We start from the raw sequence: 25,151 nt of genomic DNA, 5'->3' as shown, positions 1-25,151 counted from the left end.
TTGCATTCTGTATTTCATATCAGTTTGTTGAAAAAAGATACTGGTCAGTGTCAGTGGAGAGACAGTTATGTTCAACCTCCTCCTATTTTGGTGGATGGCCAAGAGCATTATGAAATTTCTAGCATTCTTGATTCCAGGCTCAAACGTGGTAAACTGTGGTATCTTGTGGAATGGGTTGATTTCGGTCCCCAGCACCGCGAATGGGTGGAAGAAGGGGATATTCGGGCCCCTTATCATGTTCGGGCGTTTCACAAGAAGTTCCCGGACAAACCTGGAGGTCTCCCGGGCAAACCGGGAGATCTCCCGCCCAGGCCGGGAGACGGTGGGTAAGTGGTATTTTCAGGTGGGCAGTATGTCAGCGAGCTGCCATCTCTCGGGGACGTGTCCCTCTTCCCTCCCTCCCTGTGTTATTCTCTTCTGGTATGCAACTGTAACTGCCAAGCTTCTCCTACAGGTGTTGTCAGCGAGCTGCCATCTCTCGGGGACGTGTCCCTCTTCCCTCCCTCCCCGTGTTATTCTCTTCTGGTATGCAACTGTAACTGCCAAGCTTCTCCTACAGGTGGATGACGGAGTGTTATGTCTTCTTGCTCTGCTTCATTAGATTCCCGTGTGAACTGACCTTGTGTTTATGATATGAGCCGTTGGAGTTCTCAGGCTGCATCGCGCCTTTTCTAATCAACTCCCCTGCGAGGGAATTGAGCCCATTGGGTTAACCAAGTTTGAAGTTCCTATATTATACTGCCCCTGTGTATTGTATTCATTCTGGACAATTTCTGTATGTTCATGACTAACCATGCTTTGGAAATAAATCTTACTTCTTTGGAACGTGGGTTTGTTCTCCTGCTTGGGATCTGACACCCTGCCCTGACCTAGGAGATCCAGGTTCAGATCCCCATTCTGCCATGGAAGCCTGCTGGGTGACCTTGGGCCAGTCACATACTCTCAGCCTAACCTACCTCACAGGGTTGCTGTAGGGTGGGTAAAATGGAGGCAAGAAGAATGATCAGGGGTCGTTTCGTAGAAAAAGAGCTAGGGGAACTCATTAGCATAACTCATTAGCATATGACACACACCCTGACATCAGGAGCCCAGCGGTGGACCTGCAAGGCCGGTGGGAGTGCAAGGAAGCCCCACCAAGGCCCTCCCTGGCCCCAGGCAGGCAGGGGTGGGGAGAGGTGGGGAGGAAGCAACTTACCCTCCCTCTTCTCCTGACTCCTCCTGGCTGAATGAGGGCCGGAAGCAGGGCGGCCGGAAGCAGGGGGCGGGGCTTCGTCGTGTGCCCCACCCCCTGCACCTCACCCGGGGGAACTGCGATCCCCCACGAAATGACCTCTGAGAATGATATAGGCCACTTTTGGTCCCCCTTGGGAAGGAAGGCAGGATACAAACGCAGCAAATAAAATAGTACCACGGAGACCTGAGTTCACGTCCCCACTGTGAAGCTCGCTGGGCATTAAATACTATTAAGGGAATAGCGCAAACAAACAGCTAGCAACGAATCAGTTCAATAACTATGTTTGCCAGCTCTGGGTTGGAAAATACCTGGAGATTTGCAGGGGGGGGGCTAGGGAGGGCGGGGTTTGGGGAGGGGAGGAACCTCAGCAGGAGATAATGCCATGCAGTCCACCTTCCAAAGCAGACATTTTCTCCAGGGGAACTGATCTTTGTCTTCTAGAGATCAACTATAATAATAAGAGATCTCCAGGCTCAACCTGGAGATAGGCAACCATATCAACAACAGTATGGCATAGGAGGGCATCCTGTGTCATTTTAAAAGTAACCCTGGAGTCATACCCATAGATGATGTCACCTGGGCTTTGGTCACAGTGAGACACAGAGCGTTGGACTGGGTGGGCCGTTGGCCTGATTCAACGTGGCTTCTCTTATGTTCTGGCCCTGCTGGTGGACCTCCTAGTGGGGGTTTTGGCCACTAAGTGACGCAGAGTGTTGGATTGGATGGGCCATTGGCCAGATCCAACATGGCTGCTCTTACGTTCTGGCCCCGCTGGTGGACTTCCTGATGGCACCTGGGTTTTGGCCACTTTGAGACACAGAGTGTTGGGTTGGATGGGCCATTGGCCAGATCCAACATGGCTGCTCTTACGTTTTGGCCCCGCTGGTGGACTTCCCGATGGCACCTGGGTTTTGGCCACTTTGAGACACAGAGTGTTGGGTTGGATGGGCCATTGGCCTGATCCAACATGACTGCTCTTATGTTCTTATGATGTCCTTGGTAGATTTTTAAGATGTTGAGATTCTTTTTCAGATATGTTAGATCCCAGACAAAGCACGACGTGGACATGAGGATTGGAATACACTCAGGGTCTGTATTGTGCGGCGTGCTGGGCCTCCGAAAATGGCAGTTTGACGTCTGGTCGTGGGACGTGGATATTGCAAACAAGCTTGAGTCAGGTGGAATCCCTGGGTAAGTCAAAGTCTTTTTAACCAGCAGCATCACATCCTAGGGATGAATGAATTCATTCCCCTAAGCTTTCAGGTTTTAATAACAGCATAACCCTCTGAATCATTCCTGCCCACACATCTCCTGCTCACTTGTCCATATTCTGAGGAAGGCTATGAGTAAAGCTTGCCAGCTTTGGGTTGGGAAATTCCTTGGGATTTTGGAGGTGGATCCTTGGAAGGGCAGTTTTTGGGGAGAGGAGGGACGTCCGTGGCAGCCATTTTCTCCAGGGGAACTGTTTCCTGTAACCTGGAGACCAGCTGTATTTCCTGGAGATCTCCAATCACCACCGGGAGACCAGCCGCTCTACTATGAGTCCTCTTCATAAGTGGTGAAACATGGTTGTTGCCGTGTTAAATTCTTCTGAGTTGAGTTTCAGCCAAGACTTCTCATCTTTCCTATCAACTGATGAACACTCTCCTCTGAATTCAAACAATGTGGGATATGTCTACACTGCTTTTTTAAAAAGGCACTGCTTTCCCCCAAGTAATTCTGGGAAGTGCAGTTCTGTTAATGAGGGCTAGAGATATTGAACAAAGAATTCTCAGTGCTTTTGTTAAGCTACAGTTCCCAGAATTCTTTGAGGGAAGCTGTGAGTCCGACAGTGGTATAAAGCTGATAGGAGTTTGTTGTGGTTATGTAATATATATGTGTATGTGTGTCGTTTGATGCCTGTATTATTCCATATTTATGCCCTGAACTAGAGAATTGACAAGAGTGATTTTCTGTTCAGAAGGAAATACGTTCTCATTTCTGGCATTCTAAGCAGTCTGTATTGATTTGTGAATGTCAAAAACAGGAATTATCCATGCAAGAGTTTCTAACAATATCCATCTTAATAACAGTGCTTGTTTTTTATGTAGTGTTTATATAGTCTCATTTTCAGGAATACTCAAAGCATATTTGAACCCTTTAAAAAACTTTTTGATTTTGATTTTAATAATAACATGAACAATAAACCTTAATAAACAATCAGCCTTAAACATTAATCCATAAACAATAAAATACAGTGGAGCAGTATTAGGTTACAATAACAGCATTTAAGGTATTGAAACAAAGCTATAACTTTAAGCTTTTCTGGAATTTTCCATTGCAGTTGTAGCTTAGCAGAGTAACCCCTGTGGCATAACTCAGCTGGCAAGTAATACACAGCTGAGCTAAGATTTGACCTATGGACACTGGGTTTTGGCTTTATTGCATTGACCAAAGTACTATAGCTGACAGCTATGCTAAAATAATAGCTGTGTGTGGAGGAGTGGGGAATCAAACCCAGTTCTCCCAGATTAGAATCCGTGCTCCTAACCCCTACACCAAACTGGCCCATGACACCAGCTGCTGCATTGCATCACAGGTAGCTCTAGGCATCACCAGAAACTCTATGGTTTTACCATAGATTTCTTAGCATTTTTAGAGCCACCCTATATCACTTCCATTTTTAAAAAAACTGGAAGTGATGTGACACAACAGCTAGCATAGGGAGGTATTTTTCTCCCTCTTCCACTTAGAGCAGCGGTGGGTGACAGGATCCCCCACACACTGACTGGGAACTTAGTTGCCCTACTTCTCTGGTGACCTGAGGGACTTTGGGGGAGAGCAGAATGGCAAAAATGGTGTCTCATGACACCGTGACATCACTTCTGGGTACATACCTGGAAGTGACCCTCCCCCATGTCATACAGCACTCTAGGACTGTCCCCGATCTCTATGTTTCATTTTTTTTACCACCCTCAAATAACCACCCTTATAAGTTCTGGATGAACTGCCGCATCTGTATTATCTGTCAACCTGATGACCCAACACTCACAGACACATCCCCTGCGGGCAACATTTGCACCAAGATGACACTCTCAAGAGTTGCTAATGTGTGCTTCTGGGTGACCTTTGCGTCACTCATCCTATTACTAGAATACAGGCATTTCAGCCTGGCTGTTTCTCCATCCAAAGGGGCTTCCTCCTGACCTGCAGGGTGCAGATGTTATTTCTACCTGACACAGCCTGTATTTCAGCACATCAAGAGAGCCAGTTTGGTGTAGTGGTTAAGTGCGTGGACTCTAATCTGGGACAACCGGGTTTGATTCCCCACTCCTCCACTTGCACCTGCTGATGTGACCTTGGGCAAGCCGTAGCTCTGATAAAAGCTGTTCTTGAAAAAGAGCAGTTTCTGTCAGATCTCTCTCAGCCCCACCCACCTCACAGGGTGTCTGTTGTGGGGAGGGGAAGGGAAAGGTGTTTATAAGCCGCTCTGAGACTCCGAGTGAAGGGCGGGGTATAAATCCAATCTCCTCCTCCTCCTCCTCCTCCTCATGTCTTTGGCACATAAGGATAATTGCCCTTTCTCAGTGAAGACAGAGAGAGACCCAAAGGGGTGTGTGTGGAGACCAGTTAATTGAGCTTCCTGCCCCTTCCAGATCTGAGAGAGGAGATGCTCTTGGACCTCTGAGGTCATGTTGCCTGCTTCCGTGAAGGTCTAGCTTCCAGTCCTTTCACCTTTACGTGAACAACAACAGGCATTTTGTGTCAATAACATACCTCAGTCCGGAGAGGCAGTGTGGTATAATGGTGAAGAATGTTGGACTAGTACCTGGAAGACCGAAGTTGTAATCCCTGCTTGTGCCACGGGAGATTTCTGGGGGACCTTGGGCCACTCCTACTTTTTCAGCCTAACTGAGCTCACAGGGTTGTTGTGAGGATAAAATGGAGGAGAGGAGAATGAGGTAAGCCACTTTGTGTCCCCAATGGGGAGGAAGGCAGGGGATTGAGTATGATGATGATGGTAGATGGAGATAGACAATGGATGGATGGATGGATGGATGGATGGATGGAGATAGACAATACATGATAGACAGAGCCTGGGGAAGGTTGGGTTTGGGAAGGGCCGGTACTTCAGCAGGGGCAATGTTCCCTCTAAGCTGTGGAGTCCTGTGAGCAAAAATTCTACTTGGTGAGCTACTGGCATTAAAGTTGTGAGCGAGCCATTTGGCTACTGCATACATTAGTTTGCTCTGGAGCCCTCCTTCCTGAGCTAAGACAAAAATGTGTGAGCCGGAGGCTAAAAAACTGTGAGCTAGCTCACACTAACTCAGCTTAGAGGGAACACTGCAAAGCCAGTTTGGTGTAGTAGTTAAGTGCGCAGACTCTAATCTGGGAGAACTGGGTTTGATTCCCCACTCCTCCACTTGCACCTGGCTTGATGGCCTTGGGCGAGCCGTAGCTCTGATAAGAGCTGTCCTTGAAAAAGAGCAGTCCTTTGGGTAGTGAAGGGCGGGGTATAAATCCAATCTCCTCCTCCTCCTCCTCCTCCTCCTCCTCCTCCTCCTCCTCCTCTTCTTCTTCTTCTTATGCCATAGAGACCAACTTCTAAAACAGCCATTTTCTCCAGGGGAACTGATGTGTGCCAGCTGGAGGCCAGCTGTAATTCCAGGAGATAGGGATGCCAGCCTCCAGGTGGGACCTGGTGATCCCCTGGAATTACAGCTCATCTCCAGACTATGGAGATCAGTTCCCCTGGAGAAAATGGATGCTTTGGAGGGTGAACTCTATGGCATTGTACTCCACTGAGGGCCCTGTCTTCCCCAGGCTCCATCCCCAAAGTGCCAGGAGTTTCCTTACTTATATCTGGCAACCCAGCCCCCATCACCTGCCAGTGGCCAGGGGGACCTGGCAACCCTACCAGGAGATCTCTAACTACTACTTGGGGGCTGGCAATTCAATCCCCATCATCTCCAGTTGAACGATCTGGCAGTAGGTGATGTGAAAGACACTGCCTGAGATCTGGGGAAACCGTCGTCAGTCTGAGTAGACAATACTGACTTTGATGGACCGTCTACAAACCGGATAATCAAACTACCCTTTACTGGAATTGAATTTGTCATCCCCGCCACTTCAACATTTATGCCCCCCAAGTGTCATGACCTACCAAAGTACAGCAGCATAACTAGGTCATGGATTGGGCCTGGTATTTGCATTTTAATGGAAGTCGTTTGCCTTTTAATGCCCCATTTTCCTTGCCTCTGTTTGATCTAATGAATGAAACCAATTAAGATGGCAGTCTGAGTTTCAATAACAAGCGAACTTAAGCAGGGTCTACAAAGTCAAAGCAACACTTTTTGTTAATTTAAATGGACTCAGGTTTCACTTCTTGCGAAGTACATGGCTAATGAAATGAAGGGCAGGGATTTTGAAGCAAGGGGGAATACGAATGATTTGGCTCCCCTACTCCTTTCCACCTAGGGTTGCCGTCTGGGCTCTTCACTCCAGCGGGAGCAAAAATAGAGAGCGGAGCAATGTCATGCAGCCTTGAGACATCACTTCTGGTTGTACCCAGAAGTGACCTCACAACACTCTAGGAATTTCCCATTCTCCATGGCAAAAACCACAGATATTTGGGGAATTCCTAGAGAATCATGGTAGCTCATTTCTGGGCACAACTGGAAGTGATGTTGTGATATTGCTTCCTATCCCCCATTTTTGCTCCTGATGCAGTGAAGAGCAGCAATATAAGAAAATAAGAAGAACCCTGCTAGATCAGACCAGTGGTCCATCTAGTCCACCATCCTGTCTCACGGAGTGGCCAACCAGTTCCTCTGGAGGGCCAACGACAGGCCATAGAGGCCCGAGGCCTTCCAGCAGAAGACAGGGCAGGAGACTGTCAACCATGGAGGGCAGTTTGGTAAGCCTGTTCACACCATGGCCACCTTTCTTCTCCACCGAATAAAACAAGAAGTGGAGGAGGAATAGACGTATCCACTGGAAGATCTCTGGAAGTGGCTAGAGGGCCAACAACTCTGGAGGGTATTCAGAGGTTTACTGCCTCTGAATGTGGAGGTTCCCTGTAGTCACAATCGCTAGAAGCTATTGAAGGCCCTGCCCTCCATGAGTCTATCTAGTCCCCCTTTAAAGCTATCTATGCCTGTGGCCATCACTACATTCTCTGGCAGCGAATTCTGTATCATTACTGTTGTTTTAATTGTAAGCGGCCTCGACTAGGACTATGAAGAGGTGGCATTGAAATGTCCTAAATAAATAAATAATGGAGGCCGTTTGGCTTATCTACCGGGTAGCATGAAACTGTGTGTGTGGAGAGACAGTGTGGTGTAGTGGTAAGGAGCGCAGACTCTAATCTGGGAGAACCGGGTTTGATTCCCCACTTCTCTGCATTCAGTTGCTGGTTTGACCTTGGGTCACTTACAAGTTCTTTCAGAGCTGTTCTCTCAAGAGTAGTCCTTGAAAGAGCTCTCTCAGCCCCACCTACCTCACAGGGTGGCTGTTGTGGAGAGGGGAAGGGAAAGGAGATTGTGAGCCACTCTGAGACGCCTTTGGGTAGTGAAGGGCGGGGTTTAAATCCGATCTCTTTTTCTTCTTCTTTCTTCTCACTCTCCTCTTCTCTCTTCTCTTGTTCTCTCTTTCTTCTCTTCTTCTGACTTACGATGACCCTATTGTTAACAGCCTCAGTCAGGTCTTGCAAACGTGAGGGCTGTGGCTTCCTTATTGGATGCAATCCATTTCATGCTGAGTCTTCCTCTTTTCCTGCTGTCTTCAACGTTTCCTAGACTTATTGGCTGATTTCGCACTAGAGCTGCCTCGATGTTGTGCCGCCGTTTGCCCTGATACTATTGGTCAATTTCATACCCAAAGCTGCAGGGCTGCATTTTGACTCGCGGCTTCGCCCGATTTTCCCCGCAGTTTCGTGATCCTGTTCTTTGAGGATCACGAAACTGCGGAGGAAATCGGACGAAGCCGCGGGTCAAATGCAGCCCCACGGCTTCAGGTGTGAAATTGGCCAATAGTATCGGGGCAAACGGCAGTGCGACATCGAGGCAGCTCTAGTGCGAAATCAGCCATTGTCTTTTCCAGTGAGTCTTGTCTTCTTGTAATGTGACCAAAGTATGATATCCTCAGTTTGGTTATTTTAACTTCTAGGGAGAGTTCAGGTTTGATTTGATCTAGATCCCACTGACTTATCTTCTTGGCAGTCCACAGTGTCCGTCAAACTCTCCTCTGACACCACATTTCAACTGAGCATGAAACAATATGAAAAGTTAAACGGGGGGGAGGGGTGATACCTTTATGCTCAGGTGTCATCCATATCGGCTCTGTCTCTCCTTTGTGCCTCTGCAGGAGAATCCACATATCCAAGGCGACTCTGGACTGCTTGAACGGGGATTATAAGGTTGAGGAAGGGCACGGCAAGGAACGGAATGAGTTTCTGAGGAAGCACAACATCGAGACTTATCTGATCAAGCAGCCGGAGGAAAGCCTGTTGACCCTTCCCGAAGACATTGTCAAAGAATCGGTCGCCTCTTCCGACAGGCGAAGCAGTGGGGCGACCTTCACTGAAGGCTCTTGGAGCCCCGAACTCCCTTTCGACAACATTGTGGGGAAGCAGCACGTAAGTCTGATTTTTTTTTTTTGGCGCCCCAAATGTCACCTGCTCCATACGCATGCTTTACATGACTCCATTAAGGAAGCCTTGGAGGAGACAAATTTCTACTTAACCTTTTCTCCGACACGAACCGCAGATGATTAAACAAACCGCCGCCGGTCAGAATTAAGCGATGTATCGGGACCCAGAAAGTGCCACGGTTCCCCCTCCCGTCTCCCTACTGAAATTAAATGTGACACTCAGTCGAGTGTTAATTGCATCAGCCAATGGGTTCATTATACGTAAAAAGCTGAACCTATTAGAAACTCAGGAGTTGATAAAGTCACCATGGCAGGAGATGGGCCAGGCGGGTACCTACCATGGGTGGGGACAGCTATTGTCATAACCGCCTGATGATGTCACTTCCAGTGTGACCTAGAGGTGTCAGCATCATGCTGGGGTGACACTCTAGAACTGCCCCCAAAACTCTTGGGGTGAGTGCTAGAGCATCTCCCTGGCCGTGCTTATGGGTTTTACAGGAAGTGACATCATCACATGGAGACAAAGACTGCTCCCCCCATTTGGCCAGCCAGTTTAGTGTAGTGGTTAAGTGCGCGGACTCTAATATGGGAGAACTGGGTTTGATTCCCCACTCTTCCAGATGCAGCTGCTGGGTGACCTTGGGCAAGCCACGTTTCTCTCAGAGCTGTTCTCTCAAGAGCAGTTATCTGAGAGCTCTCTCAGCCCCACCTACCTTACAGGGTGTCTGTTGTGGGGAGAGAAAGGGAAGGAGTTTGTAAGCCGCTCTGAGACTCCGAGTGAACGGTGGGGTATAAATCCAATCTCTTCTTCTTTTTCTTCTCTTCTTCTGCCCACCAACCAGCTGAGCACTGGTGGGCAGTGGCTGAACTTGCCAGCAATTTGGCCACCATAAGCAGGCACCTGGCTGGCCTAACCTCCAGCGATCAATGCTCCCTCTAAGCTGTGGTGTCTTGTGAGCAAAAATTCTACTTTGTGAGCTACAGGCATTAAAGTGGTGAGCGAGCGATTTGGCTGCTGCATAAATCAGTTTGCTCTGGAGCCCTCCTTCCCGAGCGAAGACAAAAATCTGTGAGCTGGAGGCTAAAAAACTGTGAGCTAGCTCACACTAACTCAGCTTAGAGGGGACGCTGCCAGCAATTGTCAGACTGCTGACCATTTGCTTATTTGCAGTGAAGTCAGCTAGCACTAGCCTTAGGTCTTATAAAAAACAGCTGAGGTGTTAAACCTATCTCTAAGGGCTGTGACTGCCAGGACCGAATGCTTCTCCATTAACAATAATCCATGCACATAGAAAACTAACCGTCAGGGAAACTGCTAGGCTAGAACTTGGACACCAACCTCTCTGTAGGCAGGGAGTTTTTTTGCACAGAGGCACACTGGATCAAATGAGACCCTCCCCCCATCTGCCATCAGAAGTGGTACAGAGAAGACACACACACACTATCTGCTGTGTATGGCTTGACAGAGCGTGCCCAGAAGTCTTGGCGGATGTAATGTTGTCCAGTGCCTTTTGTGTGCTGATATTCTCTTCCTTCGTGAGGGCTGCAACATGAGTGTGCGATCCATTCCCACTTCTGTGGCATCACTGTGCATCTGGCTTTTCTCCCTAACTCTCATCCTCATTATTGGGTTGATCTAGACAAGACACTGGGGGTGATTCCGCATTAGGGACTTGCCTCTGGTTCTCCGCGGGTTGAATTGTGCCGGGTCTGATAACTGGTTCCCGCATTAGTCTCCTGCTAATGGACTCCAAAGCCTCTTAGCAGGTTTCCTCGGAAGTAAGCTCCTCTGAATTAAGCCTGAGCAGTCCGCAGCCCTGCTTCAGTTTTAGCCGTCTGCCCCCAGGAAACTAGCAGGGTGAAAATCCAGTAGTTGGAAAATCCGAGGGAAAGCAGATAAACTGTGGGTTAAAGGTCCACCCCGGATTTTCAGGTGGGGAATCAAGCAGCAGCTCCGTTGGGGCTGACGTCGGGGCAAGCAGTTGTGCGGAATCACCCTGGGAGATCAATGGATAGGTATCCCATTAGGGTTGCCAGACCTCCTGATTTGGCGGGGGGGGGGTCACCCGCTTTTGGGGGGGTTCAACCGACTGCCAAGCCCCAACACCTGCAGTCACCCCTCTCCCTTCTCTCTTGAGAGAGAGGAGGGAGAGGGGCGGCGGCAGGCTGCACGCCCAATCTCCGCTTGGAGATCGGGCGGGCGGGGGCCTCCAGACGCATGCACTTAAAGAGAGACCCTTTAAGTGCAAGCAGCCTTCAGGAAAGAGCCCCACATGCCAGATCTCCGAGTGGCAATGCTGCTCAGATATCAGGCAGGCGGGGCCCTCCGGCTGCAGCTCACAGCCGGTGGGACTGTCCCTGTGGGGGCGGGGCTTGGAGCCAGGACATCCCCAATGTGACATCATCCTGTTGGGGATGCCCCACCCCCTCTGGGAACGCCCCCCAAAGTCCCCCGCTGGGGACAAAGGTGGACCTGGCAACCCTATATCCCAATGCTTGTTAGTCGCTGTGGAAAAGGAAGGAGTGAGAAATTCTACTTAGGGCTGTGGCAGGTTGAAAACAATCTTGTGTTGTGTTCCTGACCACAGTAGGGTTCCATGGTGGGAAGATATAAGCACCTTAGCATGCTAGTATGACTTCCAATACTGGGTGCCTGCAGATGGGAGAACTGCAAGGGTGGGGGGGATGAAAAACACCTATGTTCTCAGTAGGAATTGGGGATCCATGTAAGTGCTTGTAAGGGGCACCCATCCAACGTGCAGCAACATGTCTACATCATTGCCCACATGACCCAAAAGTAACGTCATCGTATCCAGGATGTCAGGGCAATGCTCTGGACAAAAACTCTATAGTAGAAGCCAAATTTACCATTGAGTTTTTGCCTGAATACCATAGTGTTGCCCTGTTGTCCTGGACATGATGATGTCACTTCCAGGTCACATGGGGCAGTGATGTTGACATGTCACTGTATGTCAGATGGACTGCCCCGCCGCTCCCATTAAGATCCCCCATCCCCCGCCAGTTGCAACCCTAGAGGAAGCCCCCTGACTCTGCAGAATTGCCAAGTTGTGTGCACGGTGCGAATGTTTTGATGGTGTGTCCCTGTACACATCCCCTCCCCATGATCAGCAACCTCCAGAAATTAATTTGTTTATTAAAAAATTTATGTCCGGCTTTTCCTCATGGTTCAAGGAGGTTAATAACGGAAAAAATAGGGAAAAAACTGTATGACTGGTACAATATAAATGCATAATTTAAAGTAATGAAGTAATGAAACTTTTGGTAGGGTTAATCTCTTTTAGTTAAATAGAAACGATGGTAAAAAGGAGTACACAGAAACTTAAGCAAACCATAAGAAATTTTTAATATGGTAATAGAGTTAGAAGAAAATATACTGATCTCATTGTATGTTTTTTCTTTGTAAATGGGTGTTGGTGATGTGTTGTATGTATGTTTGTTAGTGCATAATACGAAAAATAATAAAAGTGTACCTATGGGTACTTAAAAAAAAGGAGGTTAATAGTTTAAAACATTTTCAGTTCAGACCAAAAATAAAATAGCAAACCCCAAATCTCCCCCCCTTAAAAGATGCCTGTCAATTCAAGCTCCCCCCACCCCAAACTCTGGTGAACATGTAGGCCTTGCAGCACCACCTGAACATCTTCAAGGAACTGGGCTCCCTCATCTCTTCTGGGAGCCCATTCCACAGAGAAGGAGCCATGATGGGAAAGGTCTGAGCTCTGGTCAATGCTAGATGGGCCACCCTAAGTGGTGGGATAGCCAACAGATGGCTGCCTGAGGACTGTAGCTGATGCACAGGAACGTATGAAAGGAGATGGACCTTCAAATAGGTGAACCTGAGGTCATGAAGGCCTTCAAAGGTCATGAAGGGTCATGAAGGGGTTTAAAGTGAGGGAATGAGCTGAGACTTCCTCCATGGCGAGGGGCTGTGGCTCAATTGTAGAGCATCTGCTTGGCATGCAGAAGGTCCCAGGTTCGATGCCCTGCACCACCAGTTAAAAGGATCAGGCAGTAGGTCATGAGAAAGACCTCTGCCTGAGACCCTGGAGAACGGCTGCCATTTTGAGAAGATGAGACTGACCTTGATGGACTTGATTCAGTATAAGGCAGCTTCATGTGTGTTGACAACATCAGACACCTTGGCGATTGCATGGAGGCCGACCGTTGGGCCAGTAGGCTCATCATGCCTACATTCCCATGCTGTATGAACAATCAATCTACAGAAGACTTAAGAAAACTTTACTTTACCCCAGATAGTGGGGCTGGGTGGATTGGATTTCTGACCCAGTTTGGATTGTGTCAGTGGGGTTCAACTCTTGCTTTGAAGGCATCTGAAGCCCTTTGCTAGGCATCTGAAGGCCCGTAGCTAGGATTTTTTTTTCCTGAAGGCCTTTAAAATTTTTAAGAAGGCTTGGGCCTAATATCTTTCTTTTAAAATGTTTTAAATGCTTTTAAAGGGCTAAAAAAAGTTTTTATCAGGGGCTATCCCTTCAAGAAAGGGGGCAGAGCACTGAATAGCCCCACCGTAGCTACCAGGGTCGCCAGCCTCCAGTTGAGGCCTGGTAGGGTTGCCAAGTCTCTTACTGTTAGTGGCGGGGGACTCTTTGTCCCCTCCTGATACATTTGCATGCGCACATAGCGTGCGCGCACCGCTGTGACGCCACCTGGAAGTGACGTCATCACGCCAGGGGCATCACTGGGCGACGCTGTAGCAGTCGCCCCAAAAACTCTATGGTACCATAGAGTTTTGGGGGGAACTGCTAGAGCGTTACCCGGTGATGCCCCCAGCATGATGATGTCACTTCTGGGTGGCGTCATCACGCTGGGGGTGTAGGCCTGATCCGGCCGTTTCGGGGTGGGGTTCCCCCCGGCAGCCCGATCCCCGCCGGCGGATTGGGGGCCATTTCGGCGGGGGTTCCCCCACCCCCGGTGGGGGCTTGGCAAGCCTAGGGCCTGGAGATCTCCCACTTTTACAAATGATCCCCAGCTGACAGAGATCAACTCCCATGGAGAAGATGGCTGCCTTGAAGGGTGGACTCTATGGCATTGTACCATGCTGAGGCCTCTCCCCTCCTCAAGCCATGCCCTCTCCCAGATCCAACCCCAAAGTTTCCAGGTATTTTCCAACCGAGACTTGGCAACCCTAGTAGCTATGGGTCAGCCTGTACCTTAGAAAACCTTAAAGAAAGGCTGTAAGTTAATGACAGAGCATGTGAGTTGCATGTAGGGGTTCCCAGGTTTGATGTGTGGTATCTGAAATGCAAAAGGCATTTGGACAAGGCCTGGTAGATAGGTGACATGCTGGAAACGCTATAAATGTTCAAAAACAAATGCCCAGCTAGTCACAGTGGGGGGGCTAGATAGACCAAGAGGTTGTCTCAAAACAAGGCAGTTTTAGACATGATACGAAGTTTAAAGAGTATTGAACTAGTTGAGTAATTTTTTCTATACCCCACAATGATGGGAAAAAATCTTGAGCCTATTTTGGACACTGTTTTTTTCCCCCCTTAAACCTTCTGCCCCATGGATTTACTATCTGAAGTGAATCTTTAGCCATTTTCATGATGAAGCTGGCTTGGGTCCATCGCAGGGCTCTTTTTGTAGAAAAAGCCCAGCAGGACCTCATTAGCATAATCGGCCACACCCAACAGCAGAAACTCATTAGCATATTAGGCCCCAACCCTGACAGCACAGCTCATTAGCACATTAGGCCGCACCCCCATGTTACCAGAAGTGTGGTCATCCAGCCACACCGACCTTTTGCTTCTTATTCTGTTTACCTTGTTTGTTGTCAAAACCCAGGGCTTTTTTTGTAGCAGGACCTCCTTTGCATATTAGGCCACACACCCCTAATGGAGCCAATCCTAACGAGTTTCTGCTGTTGGGTGTGGCCTATTATGCTAATGAGTTCCTGCTGGGCGTGGCCAACTCGGGAGCCAGTCGGAACTCCGTTCCTGTGCGTTCCTGCCCAAAAATAGCCCTGGGTCCATGTATCATGGAGATGAGAAAGATATGTCTAAGAAGTAGATTTGCCACTTCCTGCCTCTGCGTAGTGACCCTGGAGTTCCTTGGTGGTCTCCCATCCAAGGACGAACCAGTGCCGACCTTGCTTAGCTTCCAAGATCTGAGGAGATTGGACTAGCATGGGCCATCCAGGTCAGGACCCGCCATTATTAGCTTATAAAAATACAACCTAGGAGCTCAAATTACCACTAAGTAACCCTGTCTTGTCATTAAGATAGGTAGAGTATTTGCAGGAGAAAGGCTTGTCTATTTCAACGACCCCTTGTGGTCGTTTATCTGGGGAACACCAATAACGTCTATGGTGACACCCATGGGGTGGGTTGTCAACCCATTCCTTGATCTCGGTGATCACCAGTGACTTCAACCATTGAGAATCAAGGCAGTCCACTCTCTGCATAGTCCAGTACTGGGCTCTCGGTCGCCCTACCGAGTGATGGAATGTTGGAAGACCAAGACCAATGGATGAGAACGGGCTTTCATAGAGCAAGATTCCGGAACCTGTAGCCAATCCTCCAAGAGCTTACAGAGCTCTTCTTACAGGAGCTTGGAGGATCTTGGAGGATTGGCTACATTAGGGGTGTGTTGCTTAATATGCAAATGAGTACCTGCTACAAAAAGAGCCCTGCCTGTAGCTAAACACGGAGCTCAAATTAGAATTGAGGCTTCTAGAACCGTTGCCTGTGTCGCTTTTCAGCGGCCTTTTGCTGTGAGCCCCGTCAGATCTGACGGGGGCGATCTTTGCTGCCATTGAATCCCCCGTGAAGGCTGTCTGCTTAAAGAAATTAAAGCAGAAAAGGTTAAAATGCCCTAAGACACCGGTCTTTCGGCTGCCTCTGGAAGACAGATGAGTCACAGTGGAAGAAGGTCGGCTTAAGTCGCTGTCCCCTTTCAGTGGAAGGATCCGTCATGACACCCATAGAATGTTTCCCACTCTGCAGGTTCTTAGTCATGCATCCGCACCGCTTGGCATTCATACTTTGACACGTCAGTGTGTTGCTTTGTTTGCTCTCCTGTGCATAAGCAGGCATTTTTTGCGCTCCGGAGGAAGAAACTTTCCCAGGTCGTTGGTCAAAATGACTTTGCTCTGAAGCTGTGCATGGCATTGGCATTCTCTTTATCGTGTGTAATGTTTCTTTGATAAATGTGGGTTTGTATGTGTGGTTCCATTTTGAGCATGTATGGATCCTTCTCCCCGCACTCCACTGTCCCCTGCAGTAAAGCCAGGGCAAAGTGCCGTCAACTCGCAGCTGTCTTATGGTGATCCCGTAGGGTTCTCAAGGCAAGAGGTGAACAGAGGTGGTTTGCCACTGGCTGCCTCTACATAGCAACCCCAGACTTTCTTGGCGGTCTCCCATCCAAGGACTAACCATGACCAACCTTGATTAGCTACCCAGATCTGATAAGAGCAGGCTAGACTGGTCCATAAAAGTCAGGGCTCTCCTACACCATAGCATGCTCCGTATATATTGATGTTATGGTACTGGTTGTAGTAGAAAGTCATGTGGCACGAGTGTATCTTTTCCTTTCCTTCTGCTTTGTGATCTTTCTGGCTGCAATTCCTTTAAGTCATATCACCTGTTACATCACCTGCAATCCCAGTTGGCATCGAAGTTTGTTTATTCATTGCATCAATGAGCTCAGGGTGGCAGATAAGGGTTTCCTCATCTTCACAACAACCTCGTGAGGTCAGTTAGGTGGGGGGAGAGAGAGAAATCGGCTCAGGTTCATTCAGTGGATTCTATGCCTAAGTGGGGATTTGAAGCTGGAGCTCCTAGAAGAGGGGTGTCAAACATGCAGCCCAGGGGCCAGATCAGGCCCCCGGAGGGCTTCCATCAGGCCCACAGTGGAACTGGCCATCTCCTGCTTCCAGTTCTGCTGCTGCATCATAGACTCTCTTAATCACTCAGCCATTTCATGTTTTAACTTGGGTCCTAGACTGAGAACTCTAGAGCATGAGATTTCTGTGGTGAATGTCAATAATCAAAAGTAGGTTTGCAGCTTATGGAGCTAATGTTTCAAGCATGTTTTTATTTTAAGTTTTTTTAAAAAAACTCTTTGTGTTTGTGTCCTTTATAAAATTTATATCTCCGCTACCTGGCATTACATTTTATGACACACATGGCCCGGCCCAACAAGGTCTCATTTATGTCAGATCCGACACTCATAACAAATGAGTTTGACACCCATCCTGCCCAACTGCCCTGGTTGTGGCTCAAGAGGAGGCATAACCTAAGCCCCTCCTACTGCCCTCCACCCCTTATAGTAAACAGGGTTACCAACCTATAGGTGGGGCCTGGAGATGTTCTGGTATTGCAAGCGATCACCAGATGACAGGCATCAGATACCTTGGAGGAAATGACTGCTTTGGAGGGTGAACCATATGGCATTGTATCCTGCCGAGGCCCTTCCCCTTCCCAAACCCCATGCTCCCCGGGCTCCCCGGGCTCCACCCACCACCCACCGGAGCTGGCAACCTTAGTGCCAGAGCAGTTAATGCTCCCTCCTTTTTCGTTCCTGTAGCATTTTTAAACAATGTGTATCGACCTGCACATACCCACTAGGGCTTCCTGACCTCTTGCAAGGACTCTTGCAGAATTCAGGAACAAGGAGGCCTACTGGTCATGCAGGGTTTGCCTCACAGTATGTAAAGGCACTGGAGAAAAACAGGATTGCCAGATCTGCTCTGGTGCAGAGGTGGGAGGTAAGTAGGCTTGTTGGTTGCTTGCCCTCGGTTGGTAAGCCCCCACCCTTGTCCCCAATCCCCTGACCTTGAGGAATTGAGGAGTGTAGGGGGTGGGGATGGCCAGTCAATGGCCTCCATAGTGTTACTCTAGGAATTTTCCCTCGTCACTATGGTCTTTACCATAGAGATTTGGGGGAATTCCTAGAGCATCACCCAGAAGGGGCATCACATCCTCCTCCAACTCCATCCTCCACTGACACTGCCCTCAAAATTTCCTGTCGTTTCCTGAGGCAGTACTGATAACTTTAAGAATGAGGCTGAGGCAGGGGTTAGTGGTGGTGGTCCATCATATCACTTCCTCTCATTGTTGACTTGGCCTTGCATAGCATAAAACACCCCAGGGCTTCTAAAATCTCATTGGAGTTTTCTAAATAAAAAGTCCAAGTAAAGAAGGAGAAGCTACACTGAAAAGACCTCTTGACCTCCAAAACACAGAACCAGAAGGTAGTATGCAGTGTGCTTCATGCACAAGAGGGATGAAGGCCAAGAGGCTCAGCCAGAGCCCTGCATGAGTGTGTTCCCTAGAATACTTCCCAGAATCCTCTGCAACATCCTAGGGTTCTATGGCACATGCACAGGAGTTCCTTGCAGACAAGGCGATGTCTTACTCTAGAATAGGCTTGCCAGGCCTCCTGCTATAGCCGAGGTGAAACCACAGAGTTTCTGGCAGGCCCATAGCTACAGTGGGGCCTCTCGGGGCCCGTCCCCATGACTTACCGCCAAGGCCCCCCCCAACTTCCCATCCAGCCCAGGTGCTCCCTTGGGGGGGTGTGGGGTGCCCCCTGACTTATTTAAAGGCCTCTCGAATTTAAAAAAATCCTGGCTACGGGCCTGGTTTCTGGTAATTCCTAGATAGGGTTGCCATTCCCCAGGTCCAGGTGGAGAATCCCCTGGTTTGGGAGGCTTCTGCCTGCTGGCTAGTGGGGGAAACCTCACACACAAACAGCAACATCCCCATGCGATGTCTCTGACACAATGATGTCATGTAGAAGAAAGGTCAACGTGTCAGGGACATTGTGCAGTGATGCTCTGGTTTGGATGCAATACTCTATGGTTTGACTCTGACTTTACCATAGAGTTTTGCCCCCAAACCAGAGCATCATCCCTGACATCAGCAACACAATGACGTCACTTCCGGGTGACGTCAGTGCATCGAGGACATCCCCACCAACTCCTGGAATGCCTTCCAGATCACCCCCAGATCCCCGGCAAGGCGAGGGGGTCTTGGCAACCTTATTCCTAGAGCTACCCTTTGTCACTTCCAGATCGTACCTGGAAGTGATGTCCATGATGTCACCGTCTCACCCACCCACCCACTCTTCCATGTCCCTTCCCCTAGACCTCCTGCTGGTTGACAGGCTTGGCCTCATCACAACCCTTATCTAGATGGGGACATGTCTCTTGTCACCTGGCATATTAGTTCATTTAGATAGGCTTGCTGTGGCAGGCAACCTCTTACCCTTCAGGAGGGTGATGTCACAGGTGGAGAGTCACCACATCTGTGACACGCTAAGAATTTCCCCACTCTCTAGGACCTTTTGCACGAGTCCATACTATCCCCATACAGAATTAGAACCCTGGTGGTTTGGGCTTTTTGATAAAGAGGAAGGGCTGTGGCTTAGTGGTAGAGCATCTGCTTTGCCTGGAGAAGATCCCAGGTTCAGTCCTTGGCATCTTGAGTTTGGAAGGTAACGTGAAAGGTCTCCACCAAAAACCCTGGAGAGCTGCTGCCAGCCAGAGTAGACAATGCTGATGTTGATAGACCAGTGATCTGATTCCAGATAAGGCACTTTGCATGTATCCATGAATAAATGCAGGGCTATTTTCGGGCAGGAACGCACAGGAACGGAGTTCCGGCTGGCTCCTGAGTTGGCCACGCCCAGCAGGAACTCATTAGCATAATAGGCCACACCCAACAGCAGAAACTCATTAGGATTGGCTACATTAGGGGTGTGTGGCCTAACATGCAAAGGAGTTCCTGCTACAAAAAAAGCCCTGGGTTTTGACAACAAACAGGGTAAACAGAATAAGAAGCAAAAGGGGTGTGTGGTTGGGTGACCACACTTCTGGTAACATGGATGTGTGGCCTAAGATGCTAATGAGCTGTGCTGTTAGGGTGTGGCCTATTATGCTAATGAGTTCCTGCTGGGCTTTTTCTACAAAAAAAGCCCTGAATAAATGTGTGTACAGTTGTGAGAATGTGTTGGGCTTTCCATTTGCTGGCTTATGGGGGGAGACCTCTGGCCAGTTCTAGTCTTTCCCTGCCGATGCTCAGCTGATAGGTGAGGGGAAAACTGGGGCCAAAGGTAGGGGAGTGCAATCTTCTTGTGAGAAAAAGAAAAGAAAAAGAAGACCTCATATGCTTATAGGAAATTCTAACCACAGAGCTCCTGTTGATTCCTAGAGCTATTTGGAAGTGACAAGGGTAACTCTATCAATCTATGTTAAGATGACCAGTAGCCCTAGGGTAGCTCTAGGAATCACCAGGAACTCTGTGGTCAGAACTTCAGGTAAGCAGCCAAAGCCTTATTATCCTTTGTAATTTTTCTCCTGGAACCCTGCCACCCCCAACCCTCCTGCTGGTTGCCAGGCAGTGAGTGGTGACCCTATAATACGTGCAGTCTCAGCATGTACAGAAAGCACAAACTGAGCACAGGGGATCTGAACATTTGAAATCAAGCAGAAGAATCAGTGGCTGGACGTGCATGTGGAAATGAATTTTGTCTTATATTGAGTCAACAGTTCCACAAAAACTCTGAACTCTGTTCTGATCCCATGGGTTTCAGCACACCATTGGAGCGCCTCTGCCTGGGATGGCTTCTCAGGCAGTTCAACAGAGCCATGCTGCTGCACATGTGCCCATAATGCTATGCAAAGGAAGGATGCGCTCTTCCATTGAAAGCAATAGGGAAGCCAACAAGCAGACGTTTTCCACGGGGACGGTTCTCCCCGCGCCTCACTTGTATTCGTCCACTGCTTTCCCTCGTTTCTGCAGATGTTTCTGCAGCCCCAGGTGCAAAAAAATGCAGTTCGTCCCGTGTTGCTCTGCAGCATCAGACTTCCCTGTTTCCAGGAATTTCCATGCTGCGCTGCAAGAGGGGGCAAATTGCGTTTTTGCGCCTGGGATTGCAAAAGAAAATGTCTCAGTGAGCATTTGTGTTCTCCAGAACTTATCATTCTGGAGGTCCATCAGTGGCTATTAGCCACAAGGTATAGCTAGGGGCTCTGGGGCAAGTGATGCTCTGTCTTCTTGGGCTTGGGGGGGCCAACAGTGGGAGGGCTTCTAATGTCCTGGCCTCACTGGTGGACCTCCTGCTGGCACCTGGTATTTCTGGCCACTGTGTGACACAGAGTGTTGGACTGGATGGGCCTTTGGCCTGATCCAACATCAGTGGCTATTAGCCACAAGGTATAGATAGGGACTCTGGGGCAAGTGATGCTCTGTCTTCTTGGTGCTTGGGGGGGTCAACAGTGGGAGGGCTTCTGGTGTCCTGGCCCCACTGGTGGACCTCCTGCTGGCACCTGGTATTTCTGGCCACTGTGTGACACAGAGTGTTGGACTGGATGGGCCTTTGGCCTGATCCAACATTGGCGTCTCTTATGTTCTTATGTTCAGGGGGAAGGAAGGCAGGAGTCGTGGAGAAGGCTTGGAGAGCAGAGGCAGGCAAGCACCAGCTTGTGTGCTGAACGGTGGGAGGCTAAGTCGTTTAGCTTAGCACGGCAGATCGCTCTCTCTACACTCCAAAAGCCAGGATTCCTGGAGGAGAGATCTATCAGTGGCCAGTCGCCATGGTGACTGAGCAGAGCCTCCACATACAGAAGCAGTAAAACTGAATCCGAGCATTAGGAGGCAACACTAGGGGAAGGCCTCGGCCTCTGTGCCCTGTTGTTGGCCCTTCAAGGTAACTGGTTGGCTGCTGCGTGAAACAGGTGCTGGACTAAACAGACCACTGCTCTGATCCAGCAGGGCTTCTCTTAATGTTCTTTTTCATCTAGTCTTGCTGGGACGGGCTCAGGTCACGGCTGGGAGGAGGAAGGGGCGAGAGAAAGCCAGCAGGATCTGAAAGTAGCGTCCCCTCCTGCGGATCAGCAATTGTTTGAAATTAGAATATAGATCATAATAATTCTGAGAGCGACAGCTTCACTGCTGGTGCTTACCCCCCCCCCTTCCCCCGACCTTCTCACAAAGCATCTTTGCATTATTTTTATCCACTGCAACAGCATTGCTCAGGGCAGGCATCAAAAGCAAAGCCACTGTCATTCCATGGTGACATTTCTTAAGCAGTGTTATTTTAGTCCATTGCAAAAGAGAGAGAGAGAGAGAGAGCTGTACAACGCGTTCTATGTGTCTGTGTATTCCTTTTTCTTTGCCGGCTCCCCAGCCTCTTTTTAGGTAGACGGTGCTTTTCTTTCTTGCTTTTCTCTTTTCTTTTGGCCTATGTCTGTTGTGCAATCTTGATGTGGAATACAGCATGTGTGGTGAACTGGATCAGAAGAGACGGTGTTGGGGGCAAAATGGGTTTCAAGCAATGCTCCCTCTAAGCTGTGAAGTCTTGTGAGCAAAAATTCTAATTTGTGAGCTCCTGGCATTAAAGCTGTGAGCGAGCGATTTGGCGGCCGCATAACTTAGTTTGCTCTGGAGCCCTCTGGAGCCCTCCTTCCTGAGCTAAGACAAGAATCTGTGAGCCGGAGGCTAAAAAACTGAGAGCTAGCTCACACTAACTCAGCTTAGAGGGAACAATGGTTTCAAGCTGCATCAAAGGTTGATGCTCGGATAGAGAGGTAAAAAAAAATAGATTATCCACCCCCGCTCTCCCTTGGAGAATCTAAACACTAGCAGTTGGAAAGGGGCTGTGGAAGAGCCTCGGCATGCAGAAGGTCCCTGGTTCGATCCCGGGCATCTCCAGTCAAAAGGATCGGGTAGGAGACAATGTTGGAGACTTTTGCTCGAGACCTTGGAGAGCCACTGCCAGTCTGAAGTAGACAATATTGGCATTATGGACCAGTTGTGGGGGGGCTGTGGCTCAGTGGAAGAGCTTCTGCTTGACATGCAGAAGATCCCAGGTTCAATCTCTGGCATCCCCAGTCAAAAAGGACCGATAGAAAAGAGTCCAATAGCACCTTAAAGTAAAGGTAAAGGTTCCCTTGCTCGAAAGCCAGTCGAGTCCGACTCTAGGGTTGCGGTGCTCATCTCCGTTTCAAAGCCAAAGAGCCAGCGCTGTCCGAAGACGTTTCCGTGGTCATGTGGCCGGCATGACTAAACACCAAGGCGCACGAAACGCTGTTACCTTCCCACCGAAGTGGTACCTATTTATCTACTTGCAATTTCTTGCTTTCGAACTGCTAGGTTGGCAGGAGCTGGAACTAGACACGGGAGCTCACTCCGTCATGCGGCAACCCCGGTCTCGAACTGCTGAACTACCGACCTTCCACAGCCTGCAGTTCGGCGTCTTAACCACTTGAGCCACCGCAGCTTTACTAGTAGCACCTTAAAGACTTGCAAAATACGTGGCAGAGCTTTCGTGAGTCCCTGCTCACTCCTTCGGATATCTGAAGTGGGCGGTGACTCACGAAAGCTCATACCTTGCCACGCATTTTTGTTAGCCTTTAAGGTGCTCCTGGACTCTTCCTCTTTTCCACTGCTACAGACAGACTAACACGGCTACCCATGTCTTGATCTGTCTCCGCACAAGGACCAGGTAGAAGACAATGGCAGAGACCTGTGCCTGAGAACTTGGAGAGCTGCCGCCAGTCAGAGTTAACAATACCGACCCTGGTGGACCTTAAACTGATTCAGTATAAGACAGCTTCATGTACGCTCAACCAGATGTCCCTGCAGATGCAAAACCAAACACTCAGGTTGCTTATGGGGCAGCTGGGAAATGCAGTTTTTCATAGCGACGCAGACTTATATTCCCCAACCACGTTCCATGAAAAGGATAAATAGTTGATGCAGTTAGACAACCGTTCATCTCGCCGTTCTAGTAACTACTTGTATGCATTTAATAGCAGAGACTCCTATTTAAAAACAAAACAACCCTCCAGTCATCCTTTTGGTAAACGAATTGCATGGAATGCTGTGACAGTTTGCAATGCGACATTATCTTCTTTTTTTTTAATAAAAAGGAAAAGAACGACATTGCATTTTAAGTATATATTTATATATATATCCAAAAAGGGGACCAGCAGGTTTATTCTGTTTGCATGTGCTTTCCCCTAGACTCTGGCTGCCTTAACGAGAAATTCAATAAATCTGCTTCCAAATCATCTTGCACAAGCTTTGCATGTCCAGTCGGGGCCCGAGGAAATTAACAAGCGAATAGAGCACACCATCGACTTGCGGAGTGGCGATAAATTGCGAAGAGAGCATATCAAGCCTTTCTCCCTGATGTTTAAAGACTCCAGCCTGGAGCATAAGGTAGCTGGGTCTTGATAGATGCTTTTTTGCCATCTCAAAAACTGTCTTAAACGTGACCACTGCATTAGCCAAGGAGGCATTGCTTGGGGTTTTCCTCTGTTTTTTAATTTTTTTCCCTCCTTATTCATGGTTTCCTCCCCAAGACTGAGCTGAAAGCCATTTGCAGACACCAGGGCGATTGTAATCGTGTAAGTGATGATTCAGCTTCAGCACTGGGAAAGCCCTTCTGGATGAGTAAGCTTTTCTTGAGACAGCGAATGCCCTGATAATGAAACATGAACAGAGTTTGGCTTTCAGCGCTTCTCTGCTTTGCTGGGCTGGAAGTATGTGTGGGGGATTCAGATTGTAACATATGAAGGGGTTTTCATTGCGGTGGCTGTCTCGGAATGTTCACCAATGTTCAAAGGGCCTGTCCCAGGATGTTTATCAACATTCAAAGGGCCTGTCTCAGAATGTTCACCAACATTCAAAGTTCATCAACATTCAAAGGGGCTGTCCCAGAATGTTCATTGACATTCTAAGGGCCTGTCTCGGAATGTTCACCAGCATTCAAAGGGCCAGTTGCAGAAAGTTCATCAACATTCAAAGGACCTGTCCCAGAATGTTCATTGACATTCTAAGATCCTGTCTGGGAATGTTCATCGACATCCTAAGGGCCTGTCTGGGAATGTTCATCGACATTCTAAGGGCCTGTCTCGGAATGTTCATTGACAGTCTAAGGGCCTGTCTGGGAATGTTCATCGACTTTCTAAGGGCCTGTCCTGGAATGTTCATCGACATTCTAAGGGCCTGTCCCGGAATGTTCATCAACATTCAAAGGGTCATCAGTACATTAAACTGCAAATGCATGTAAATGTAGTCTGTGGCTTTTATAAGGAGGAAAAGAGTTGATTTAGAGTGAAGGAGTAGCTGGTGGGATGCTTTCAGTCAGAGGTTATGAATCTACATTGTGGGGGGGGGGGACCATTGAGTAATTTGGACCTGGAAACAGCAGGCAGGGAAAGGATTAAGCACACTTTCCTTGCCTTCTGCTTCTCTGCTCCTAGTTTCCCCCACACACACTTTTTGTTACAAAAAGGCCC

The 25,151-nt window shown here is 48.8% G+C and overlaps 1 protein-coding gene and 1 non-coding gene across 2 annotated transcripts in view; both read left to right on the top strand.

Moving 5' to 3' along the window:
- ADCY8 (adenylate cyclase 8 (brain)) overlaps positions 1-25,151 on the top strand; it is a 208,884-nt gene that overhangs the window by 129,652 nt on the left and 54,081 nt on the right. The window contains 3 exon segments of the mRNA XM_015421680.1: positions 2,267-2,425; positions 8,579-8,849; positions 23,872-24,069. Of these exon segments, the coding sequence (XP_015277166.1) occupies positions 2,267-2,425; positions 8,579-8,849; positions 23,872-24,069 (628 nt within the window).
- Positions 22,665-22,736, top strand: TRNAV-GAC. The gene has a single exon. It is a non-coding gene; the product is annotated as a tRNA-Val (tRNA).

Source organism: Gekko japonicus, unplaced genomic scaffold (genome assembly GCF_001447785.1).
Source record: "Gekko japonicus isolate JY-2015 unplaced genomic scaffold, Gekko_japonicus_V1.1 scaffold2664, whole genome shotgun sequence".
Classification (NCBI taxonomy): domain Eukaryota; kingdom Metazoa; phylum Chordata; class Lepidosauria; order Squamata; family Gekkonidae; genus Gekko; species Gekko japonicus.
The sequence above is the reverse complement of the archived record's forward strand: the minus strand, read 5'-3'. Positions and strand labels throughout refer to the sequence as shown.